General features: G+C 53.7%; 1 protein-coding gene across 1 annotated transcript; it reads right to left on the minus strand.

Annotated features, from left to right (window-relative positions):
* Positions 1-2,071: 2,071 nt before the first annotated feature.
* On the minus strand, positions 2,072-9,781 carry PDIA3 (protein disulfide isomerase family A member 3). Its single transcript, XM_059858859.1, has 13 exons — positions 9,545-9,781; positions 9,385-9,463; positions 8,581-8,698; positions 8,088-8,195; positions 7,090-7,219; positions 6,515-6,631; positions 5,969-6,094; positions 5,380-5,562; positions 4,735-4,843; positions 3,832-3,960; positions 3,329-3,408; positions 2,762-2,819; positions 2,072-2,475 (listed from the first exon to the last, which is right to left on the minus strand). Exons 1-13 carry the CDS (start codon positions 9,712-9,714, stop codon positions 2,356-2,358), a joined length of 1,527 nt encoding a protein of 508 aa, XP_059714842.1. The 5' UTR covers positions 9,715-9,781; the 3' UTR covers positions 2,072-2,355.
* Positions 9,782-10,394: the final 613 nt, after the last annotated feature.

Genomic DNA, 10,394 nt, shown 5'->3' on the forward strand with positions numbered 1-10,394 from the left:
GGCACGAAGATGAGCCGCGGGTCCCGCTCCACCAGCCCTCCGTCCTCCAGCGCGCCCAGCACCTTCACCGAAACCTCCTGGCCCGGCAACGGCCGCGGCCCGCCCGGCCCGGCTCGCACCACGCGCTTCCGCAGCAGCCGGTCCTCTGCGGGGGAGGAGGCGCTGAGAGCCGAACCGGGAGTCCCGAAATTGGCACTCCTTGCTCGACTCTCCCCGGTACCGGCCGTCCTAGCCTGGGTCGCCGGCCCGGCTGGCCCTGAGCCCGCCCGTCGGCGCTCACCCGTCAAGTCGCTCCAACTGTCGGAAGCGAAGAGCGGCCCGAAGCCGCCGGGCCCCGGCACTGCCAGAGCCTCCAGCCGCCGGTAGAAGAGCTGCTCCTCCTCGCGCACCGACGGCACCACGATGGCGGTGTGAGGCAGCCGGAACCGCACCCGCCGGTCCCGGCCAGGCCCCCGCGGCCGCCCGCCGGCCCCTGTTTCCCTCTCCGGGGAGCCGCCGGGCGACGGGCCCGGCATGTCCGCCCCCGGCCCTCCTCACCACCCGCCGCTACCTGCTGGCCTCGGTCCGGGCCCGCCCGGGGCTCGGCGGCGGGTGCCCACAGCCCCCAGCCCGCACCGGGCGTGTCGCCGCCGGTCCCGCCGCGCCGCGACTGCCGGGGGTTGCCCGGGCCGGGGACACCGCGGAGCGCATGTCGCCGCGCCGTTACCTAATGCCGGGAAGCGGCTCAGGGGATTAGTCCGGGCCGGCGGCAAAAATAGCTGGCCCAGGGCGAGCCCCGCCACGGGGCTCCCGCCGCCCGCCCCTGCCCCTCGGGACCGCACGCCGCCGCCGGCGCGCGTTCCAGGCAATGCCGTGGCTGGGCGTCTCCGGTACCGAGGCCCGGGTCTCTGGCTTATCCCAGCTACCAGCAGAAGAATCACTGTGAGCATCTCCATCCAAGGCTGTCTCGCATCAAAAGCCTGATTCTGCAAGAAGCGGGACCTCCCAAGCAAACTGCTGCTGTTTTTTCCCTTGCTCATCCAGACCTGTCTTTGAAGCAGTGCAAGCTGCTTCAGCTACTCTGAAGCACCATTCCCTGCTCCCTGGAGGGCCATGGCTGCACGAGGAGAGGCAGAAACAAAGATCTGATATTTTGCTAAGGCCTGAGCCAACTCGGGGGGGAATGTGTTACTTTGGGTGGTGGCTTCCCCCTTACACAGGACCAGCTCTTCAAGCCAGCCTCACTGAAAGCAAGGTCTGTAGCCATCCTGTTTGCCATGTCTTCCAAGCAGCAAATATACAAATCCTTTGTCAGATAGCTTTTTCTCCTCACTTGAAGCTCAGTACCTTCAGTGCAATTGCAGCACAGTGAGGGACATGTGAGCAGCCACCAGCATAGCCCTTCCTCATCCTCTGTCCATCCCGCCAGGAAGTTTCCCCAGGCCTGTGCTAACTTCACCCAGGCTGCTCTGAGCACCAGAAGTGATGCTATGGGCCAAACATGCTGAAGAGTTTTACCTGTGTTCAGTGCCTCAGCTGCCACCAGGTCAACAGTCACAGAGCAGGGAGCAAAGCCAGGATGAGAACCACTTCCCTGGCTCTCCTTGGCTTGATGGAGAGCAGTGTCCTGCCCACCAAGGAAGCAGCACTAGTTTGGTGTTACATGGGTAATTGTCAGCTGTCAGTGGAGCTGCCTACTCCTGCACCAGCTTCAAAGCTGATTTATTGCTGCTGCCGAGCAAGCCTCTGCCAGCCTGCTCTGTGTGCCTGCACTGCTGCAATCCCACAGTCACAGTGTGCACCACGTACCTCTGAACTCGCCAGGGCAGCACACAGCAAAGGCACTTCTGACCCCAGCTCCCAGTCCAAAATGTGTGTGCATGCAGCACCTGAAGCCCAACACATTGGGACAGCTGTTGCTGCTACATTCTGGAGGGGTTCAGGCAGCTGAGGAAAGAGGATAATGGGCTAAAAGCTAAAGTCAGTGACTAGGAGGGCTCACTGTAGGGAACAACTTGCACCAGGAAGCTGCTGCCTATGAAGAACACAATCCCATTGCTAGGTCTGATGGCTTCCCTCAGGACAGGGACAATTGGTCTTAAGGGGGTCATTTTATTGTTTCACTTCTCCAAATGTACAAAAAAAATTAGAAAATAACTGTACCCCCACCCCCTCCCAAACCACAAAACAAACCTGGGGAGCCCCACAACAGTGCAGCTAAGAGACGGCAGAAAATTAAACATTACTAGATACAGCAGCTGGGGCCCCTCGGCCCGCATGGCCACTGGCTCTCCACAGCCCAGAACTGGCCCCAGTCTGACCAGTGCTTCCCCAATTCACACAGAGCTCATCCTGACAAGGTGGCAAGTAGGTACTTTACAAATCCTCCTTCACCTTCTTCTTGGATTTCTTGGATTTCTCTTCCTCCTGCAGCACGGGAGTGTTGGTTGCCTCCCGCTTCAGGTAGCTGATGAAGTCATTCACTTCTCTGCCCCCCTGCAGAAAACAAATGACAGTCAGGCAGGAGCTGTACCCACCATGGACATCCCCTCTCCTGAAGGGGGGAGTTCAGGTGCCTGGAGGGAGACCCAGGTGATTGCAAGGAGAGTTCTCCCCAGGGCCTACAACACCAAGTACAATGCTCCCAGCAGGTACCATCAGGTCTGTTCCCAGGGTAACAGGACACAGTGCCAGCCCCAACTCCAAAGAAGCTTGAGTATAATTAGAACACCCAGATGCTCTTCACTTCATTACAAAGCATCGAGAACAGCAAAATACTCACCTCATACTTCTTTGGACTTTGCTTCTTGCCAGCTGGAGCAAAATAGATGGTGGGGAAACTGGAGAGAGAAGAAACACACGAGCTTCTGAGATGCTCTGATTTCTATCAGACCAGCCCCAAGTGAAGGTACTCACACCCCACACTGCCCTGGTTTAAAATGGCACAGTTTCAGTGGCTCTGAGGCACTAGGCGTGGCCTTCAAGAGCCCAGCAGATCTGGATGAGCTCACAGGTTCAAGTTTGCTAGCTGAACTGATTTTGGAACAACAAGCCCAGATTTGTTTTCACACTGCCAGGAACAGAATCTCAGCAGATTCCAAAGCAGCAGGACAGACCTCCAGGCAGAGCCAGGACATTAGAATCCTGGAGAAGCCAGGCAGATCAGTGTACTTTGTTTTTACTCTCTATTTCTCCACATCAAGCCATTGCCCAGCAGTCACCTAGCTATTGCCTGGCAACCCCCACACCCTTCCCCCATGAGGCTCTTTCAGCTCTTCAGTGCTGTGCCCGAAGTCAGACAGAGAGGGACTCATGCACTGACACATGGTGTCACAGCAGTCACACCTACCCTCGGACTTCATAGGGAGAAGGCACATCATTGGCTGTAGCGTCCATTTTGGCAATGATGATATTGGGATCTTTGCTGAGCTGTGGGTAGAAAGAACCCATCAGTAACCAATTCCAAAATCCAGGAACCCAGCAGTCAGCATGATCTGAGACAGTGGTGTCAGAGGACAGTGCATAGGGAATGCCACTTCACCAACCCCCACTACATGGGAGACTATCATCATGCAGAGGGAAAAAACCCAAAAAGAAACTCGGGCCGTTGAGGCCAGTCACTGAATCCTAGAATATTCCTGTGCCCTAGCCAGTAACAGAGACTAAATATCAACCAGTGTGGTTGCTAACACAGATCCTGCTGCAAGATATCTGCACTCTGCAAAGAAACCAAGATTTGTAGTCCTCAGGAAGGCACAATTACACCCCATTATCACAGAGGCTAGAAAGAACCTGCAGGATCATTTAGTGCTGCAAAATTCGAATTCACATTTGCAAGAATCTCAGACTTACCTTCTCCCCCAATTCTTTGTATTTGGGCTCCAGATTCTTGCAGTGGCCGCACCACGGTGCATAGAACTCTATCAGGACATCTTTGTCTTGTGCATTAACTATTTCATCAAAGTTCTCAGCCACCACCACCTGTAAGGGTTGTTCACATCAGTTAGTTCCTTCCAAGTCACACACTCCACCCAAGCCTGGGTCTCCCACACCCGCACAGCGAGCAGCAGAACCAACACAACATTCCTCATCTGCACCATGCAGGTAAAAACCTGCCATAAGTTACCAGCACTGCCTCCAAGTGAGGTCTGCATACAGTGTCCTCACAGGAAGATAAAGCCTTTTCTTTTTAATCCCAGCAAGAAATCAGCAGGACTGGCTGAGGCCATCCCCATCTCCCCAAAAACATCTGTGAATCCCGTGACTTGCACTCCTGTGTAAGGCTCAGATCAGAAAGCCAGGCCAGGGAATGCTCTTACTTAGGGCAGAATTGCCTGGGAGGGTGAAAGGCAGGAATTATACCAGATCCCAGTGATGAGATAAACAAGGAGACCCCTAAAATAGTGCAGTCACAGCCAACAGGAAGACCATGCCATGAAGGACTGAGCACAAGCCAAGAGGGCAGGCCTTTGTGTAAGCCCTGGAAATCTGGATGCTGCTGCACTCACAAAGCATGTAACTGCTGGGGCCAAGCAGCAGTTACTATGCTGAGAGGAAAAAAAAAAACAGAACCCAAACTGCAAGCTGCATGTCTCCCTCACCTCATAAAGCTGCAGTGGAACAAGGGAGTGAGTAATTCCTCTGTCTATCAGCACAGAGGCCTCTTGAGCTGCCACCATGCCTCACTCCCAGCACTCACACAGGCACAGGAAGCTGCTGCTGAGCAGTGTCTCTGCAGCCATAAGCAGCACTCACCTTTACAGGGCCATCATTGCTTTCAGGGACAGGCTCTGATTTCAGGTATTTTTTCAAGTTTCCATCAAAGTAATCTTGCAGGAATCTCTCCAGAGCCTTTCCGTCACGGCTGAAAGAAAAGTGATGTTACAGCCATCATCACACACACAGGATGAGAGAGGGAAATTTTCAAGGCTTATTTAAGCTACTTCCACCCACACAACAGATGCCACCTGCATCTCTGACAGCACCAGTCTGGGGCTGGCTTAGTAGACCCCAGAACAAGTGCAGTGATGTCCTTAAGGGCTCTGACAGGAGGATGGATGCACATCCCATTCAAAGTTTTAGTCCTTCCAGCATTCTTCAAGTTTTTTTCAAAATGAAAGGTACAATGAATTCTTCTGCCCTTTATTGCACCCTAATTCCTAACCAGGATGTCAGGATCTTGAATGAAATTCTCTCCCTTTATATAACAGGAAGGACTGCAAGCTTTCTAAACAGTAGGAAAACACATGAGCAGGAGCCATTCTGACCCAGCAATTGCTTCTTCCAGCTGCAACAGCCAGCTTTCCTGTTTTCTCAAAGCTAACAAGTATCATCTGGTCAGAGACCTCTAGACCAAAGTCCATCAAATCAGACCCATTACCATCAAGTTCAAGAACTCACGAGAACTCTTCTTGCATGACATATTTATCTCCTTTGGCAGTTCTGATGGCAACAACGGGGGCCTCACCCACACTGCTGTCCAGACCAAACTCAGAGAGCTCGTGGCCAAAGGTTTTACGACTAGCAACAGCATAAGACAGTTTGTGGCCAGCATCCAAGAACTTCTTTGCAATCATCATAACTCTGAGGGAAAAAAATAAACAAAACCACAAAGCATTATTTCTTTGAACATTTTCTTCTACATGATGTAACACCCTTCAAGATGACATACACATCGGACTAGGAATTCAGTGGCACAATGTGCTCTTCAGAGCCAAGTCCTGCAGAAATGGCGCTGGGAAGCAGACCAGTAGACTCGTGTCTGGTGACTGAGGCAAGAGTTGTGTGTTTCCATCCTCCACCTGCATGACCTCAGGCACGAAGGGCAGAACTGCACAGCACAGCAGTGAGGCAGTCTGTGGGTAAGATCTAGGTTCCTAAGGGCCAGGGATCCAAGAGCAATCACACAGGATTTCAGAGGATTGTCACCCAAGCTATGGAACTGCAGCAAGGCAGGCACAGTGCGAGGCCCATTCACCCCCACACTCACCTGTTGCGCCAGTAGTTGGATCCCTTGGCATTCTTCTCATAGTCAACGTCGTAGTATGCCACCAGCAAGTCCTTGCCCTGGATCAGGTCTTTGTTGTCTTCAGTCATGTGAGGGCAGATGCCAAAGCTGTCAATGAGAGAGGTATTAGCAGAGTCCATGACCCCAAACAGGCTCGACACAGCACACTGGCTTCCCACCCAGGAGTTAAATGCCAGTGATCCATCAGGCCTCAGGAAGAAACGCTTTGCTCATTCCTGTACCAGGTTTTTCTGAGTCAAATCTCCATCTCCTGCCACATCAGTGGCTAGAGCTGACCCAGTTAAGGCCAAAGCTAGCACAGCTCTCACAGGTTGAGTTTTTAAACAATCATGGTTAGAATATGGAGAGCGCATGCCAACAGCCACATCAGGATTTCAAGAAGGTGTCCGTAAAGGGAAGCAGCGCCAAGACATGCAGCAGAGGTGGCAGCAATGAAAAAACAAGCTCTGACAGGGCCAAAGCCAACTGGGGCCAGTCTGTCATGTTTGTTAGTGAGGAATCACTCACATGTTCTCCTGGATGAATTTCTTGATCTTTCCACTGGTGATTTTGTCTTCTGGATACTTGACAGAGCTCTCCTCAAACTTGTTGGTCAGGCGTGGAGGACGGAATAGGACTACACCGCTGCGGAAAAATGGGTATTATCAATTAGTTCAAAGTGTCCCTGAGAGTCCAAGGACAGCAGCCAGATGAGGCAAAAACCCACTCTCAGTGACAATCCCCGCTCACCATTCACAGCTCGAACAACACTGTCTAGTTTCTTGGTGGTACTAGTGCACTAGGTGTACCTGTCAGAGCCTTCTCCATGATTCAGACAGGCCACAATGAGAAACGAAACTCTCACCATAACAATGAATATGGAAACAAAATGTCTCTGTTGAGATACTTTCCACCCAGAAGCAGACACAAACACTTTAGAGACCATTTACACCTTTCTATCTCAATTCAAAAGAAACACCACTGTCAGCTCAGGAAGAAACCAGACCTTAAGCTATGTTTAGAAACTGAAACCATTTAAGTGGAATCCATGAATTTGTTCCAAATGCCTAAATAAGAAGAAATTTTTGTCTTAAGTAACTTACTCTCCATCTTCCTTGTACTTGTGCACCAGCTGCTCCTCGGTGGTGTGTGCAAAGCGGTAGTTATCCCTGAGGCTGTTGGCTGCTTTCATGAACTCCGAGTAAGCATCCCCAGATGCATCACCAAAGAAGCCTGCAGCAGAAAGGCAGACTGTGACCTCAAACCAGCCCAGCTCTGGACCCTCTGTAGGTCTCAGCATTTCTCTCTACAAGGCACTGGATGAATCCTGAATCCAGTCCTTCAGGGCATGCTGAGGTGTTTACCTTTGACAGCTTCTCTCCCATTTTTCAGGACCTCCTTGCACCACCCCCCTCCCCTGTTCCAGCAGTAGAAAAGTTACTCATGAGAAGCCCAAAGTGGTCATTCAGCCAAGGGCAACTGTCCCCTGAACACCCAGACATCCACTGGTGATTGTGTAACAACAGCCACAGGCACTCAATAACAGTAAGTTTAGGAATGCTGGTTAATAGTCATGTGGTTATACCTACAAGATGGCACCTGATTTGCACCATCTGCTGTTGCCACAGGTAACCACAGACACCCAATGCCAAGAGCCCTCTGATGCCACCAGAGCAATTAAAGCACCCAAAGCAACCCAAAGCTACCTGCTGTCTGCCAGACAGCCAAGAAAGCAACAACCTTTGGAAAACATATACTGTGGTGCCAGGGGAGCCAACAAAGCCAGATGGCCAAGGGAAAAAAAAGAAAAAAAAATGGAGAGAATACCCAAAGGCCCTCAAATCCAATCTCCTGCTTGAAGCAGGACCAGCCCCAGTCAGAGTAGGTTGCTCAGAGCTTTGTCCAACTAAGTTGTGAAAATCCCCCAGGCTGAACATTTTAAAATCCCTCTGGATACATGTTCTAGGGCTTCATTGCTCTCATTACCAGCAGTGGTTTTGTTCAGGTCCATCTGGAATTTCATTTGCTGCAGCCTATGGCACTGCCTGTGCTCTTTGTACACCAGCTCCCAGAACCCACTCCTTTCACCACCTCTACTCACCCACGACAGAAGCATCTTTATCTCCAATGAACTTCTCAAACTCAGCCACAGAACTGAGAGCCACCGAAGCAGGTCCCGCCTGTTTCTTCAGATGGCTGACAATCCCATCTTGAAAAATTAGTAAAATAATTAAAGGGGTCAATACCAAGTTCCACAAGACATTTTTCAAGGTTTGTAAACCAGAAATTGTTTCTGCAGAATCCATACACATCTCCCATGCAATAAATATGTGAACTGAAGGACTGCTCCCATCAGCTTCACACAGGAGCTTTCTAGCATCCTGGGAACTAGGAGCTAATGTGGAAACCTGCACCTTTAGAGGAGAGCTTTAAGGGAAAATAAATATCCCAGGCTTTGTCAGCACAAAGAGTTCTGGAGACAGTAAGGGGTTGGGGGGTGTATGTGTAGGTGTGAACCTTCTCTGCCTCCCTGGCTGTTACACGCTGCCTCCTGCAGCAGCTCAGCAAACCAGATGCTGCCAAACAGTTCTTACCTGCTGTTCTGGGCCCATCATAGGTCCCTGCCTCTTCTCCATCTCGAAAAATCTTTAATGTAGGATATCCACTGACTCCATATTTGTTACAGGTGTTGGAGTTTGCTGTACAGTCAACCTAAAGGAAAAGAAACCTTGCTACTCACACTGAGATCCAGTCCTAACACACCCATCCCAAATAAGGGACTAGAGGGATCCGTCACACACTGCCTGGTGCTCAACAGCCCCCCAGACTGGGAAAGAGATAGCACAGGTATAATGAGATGCCTGGAAAAATATTTGAGAAAATACTGCAAAGACAAAATAGTTTCAAGTTCGACCAGACTACACTCTAAAAGAATACTAGAAAGGATAGTTTCTTGCAACCAATGACATGGAATTTCTCAGCCCTTGTCAGTCCCAAAGTTCATATAACATTTGAAGAAAACAGGCTGACCTGACCAGGAGGCCATGGTGCCAAGAGTCCATGCCACTTCCCATAACGGAAGAGAGAGACTCTGATTTGAGAAAACTCTGCGAGTTTTGTGCAGAAAAGAAAGCTCCTAGTCAGCATGCCTCAGTGGGTACATGCAGCACGGTGCTCGCTCTCAGGCTCATCTCACAGCTCCGAGCAGGCCTATTTCCCCGGCTGGGGCGAGCCCTCACACACCCTCCGCACACCCGCCGCGCGGCTGCGGCCCTGCCAGGATGGGCCTCCACATTATTTCAGGGCTCCAAGGCACCAAAGAAACGACGTCTGTCAGGCCTACGGAGCAGGAATGCGGCCGCCCCCGCGTCTGGCCCAAGGCGGGAGCCCGTGCTCACCTTCACGAGAGGCACGATTCCCTTCAGCCGGGTCGCGGCCGACTCGTACTCCGGCGCCAACCGCTTGCAGTGTCCGCACCTAGGGGCACGGAAGGGAGTCAGACCGGCCGGGTGCCCCTCGAGGCCCTCCCCCGGCCCCCCGCCCCCAGCGGCCCCTCACCAGGGAGCGAAGAACTCCACGAGCACCAGCCCCGGGCGCTCGGCCAGACCACTCTCGAAATCGGCATCGCTCAGCTCCACCACGTCGGAAGCGCGAGCGCAGAGGGCGAGCAGCAGGAATAGCAGCAGTGCGGCAGGCAGGGCCGGCTGCGGGGGCCGGGGCGCGGACATAGCGGCGGGAGCGGCGGGTCCGGCGGGTCCGGGAGCGGCGGGGCCGGGAGCGGCAGCTGAGGGAGCGCCGGGGCCGCAGCCGGAAGTCCGGCCCCCGCATCCGGATCTGCCGTGTGGCAGCTCCTGATTGGCCGGAGCGTCACGGGGCACATGCCAGCGGGAGCAGGGTCTCCGCGCTGGCCCCGCCCCTCCTCATGGCCGCCGGTGCTCGGCGCTGCCCGGGCCGCGGCGGGGGCGGGCCGGGGCTGTGGGCCGGGGCCCGGGGCCGCGCGCTGCTGAGTGCGCCGTCGGTGTCCGGGAGCTGTGCTGACCCGAAGGATGGATATGCATTAACCCCACCGTGGCCACCGTGTCCGTATCGCGCCGTGTCGGCGCCGCGTGACACGCGCCCAGCACATGCCGCACGACAGCGCTCGGCTCGCTGCAGGCTCGCCTGCTGGCTTCACCGCAGCCCCGCGTTTTCCCCCACCACCCCTCCCGCTCTGGCCCTGGGACAGTCTGGCATTCTCCTGGCCCCGAACCAAACCGGGGAGTGGGTCTTTATTACGTAAGGCCACCCGTCGGCATTTGCACCTTCTGCTGGGGTCTGCGGTCGGAAGGTCCTTCGTCTGTGCCATTCCTGCCAGGGTGCTCGCCCCAGCTTTGACCAGGCACAGCCTGCTCCCACCTCGCACCACCGG

The sequence above is a fragment of the Haemorhous mexicanus genome, chromosome 13 (assembly GCF_027477595.1).
Source record: "Haemorhous mexicanus isolate bHaeMex1 chromosome 13, bHaeMex1.pri, whole genome shotgun sequence".
Taxonomy (NCBI): Eukaryota; Metazoa; Chordata; class Aves; order Passeriformes; family Fringillidae; genus Haemorhous; species Haemorhous mexicanus.

Excerpts from the sequence above, each read along its gene's own strand:
- PDIA3 (XM_059858859.1), bottom strand. The coding sequence starts at position 9,714 with ATGTCCGCGCCCCGGCCCCCGCAGCCGGCCCTGCCTGCCGCACTGCTG. Across the intron at positions 7,220-8,087 it reads TAAAGATGCTTCTGTCGTGG|GCTTCTTTGGTGATGCATCT; the intron begins GTGAGTAGAGGT and ends TTTCTGCTGCAG. Across the intron at positions 2,476-2,761 it reads AAAGTCCAAAGAAGTATGAG|GGGGGCAGAGAAGTGAATGA; the intron begins GTGAGTATTTTG and ends TGTTTTCTGCAG.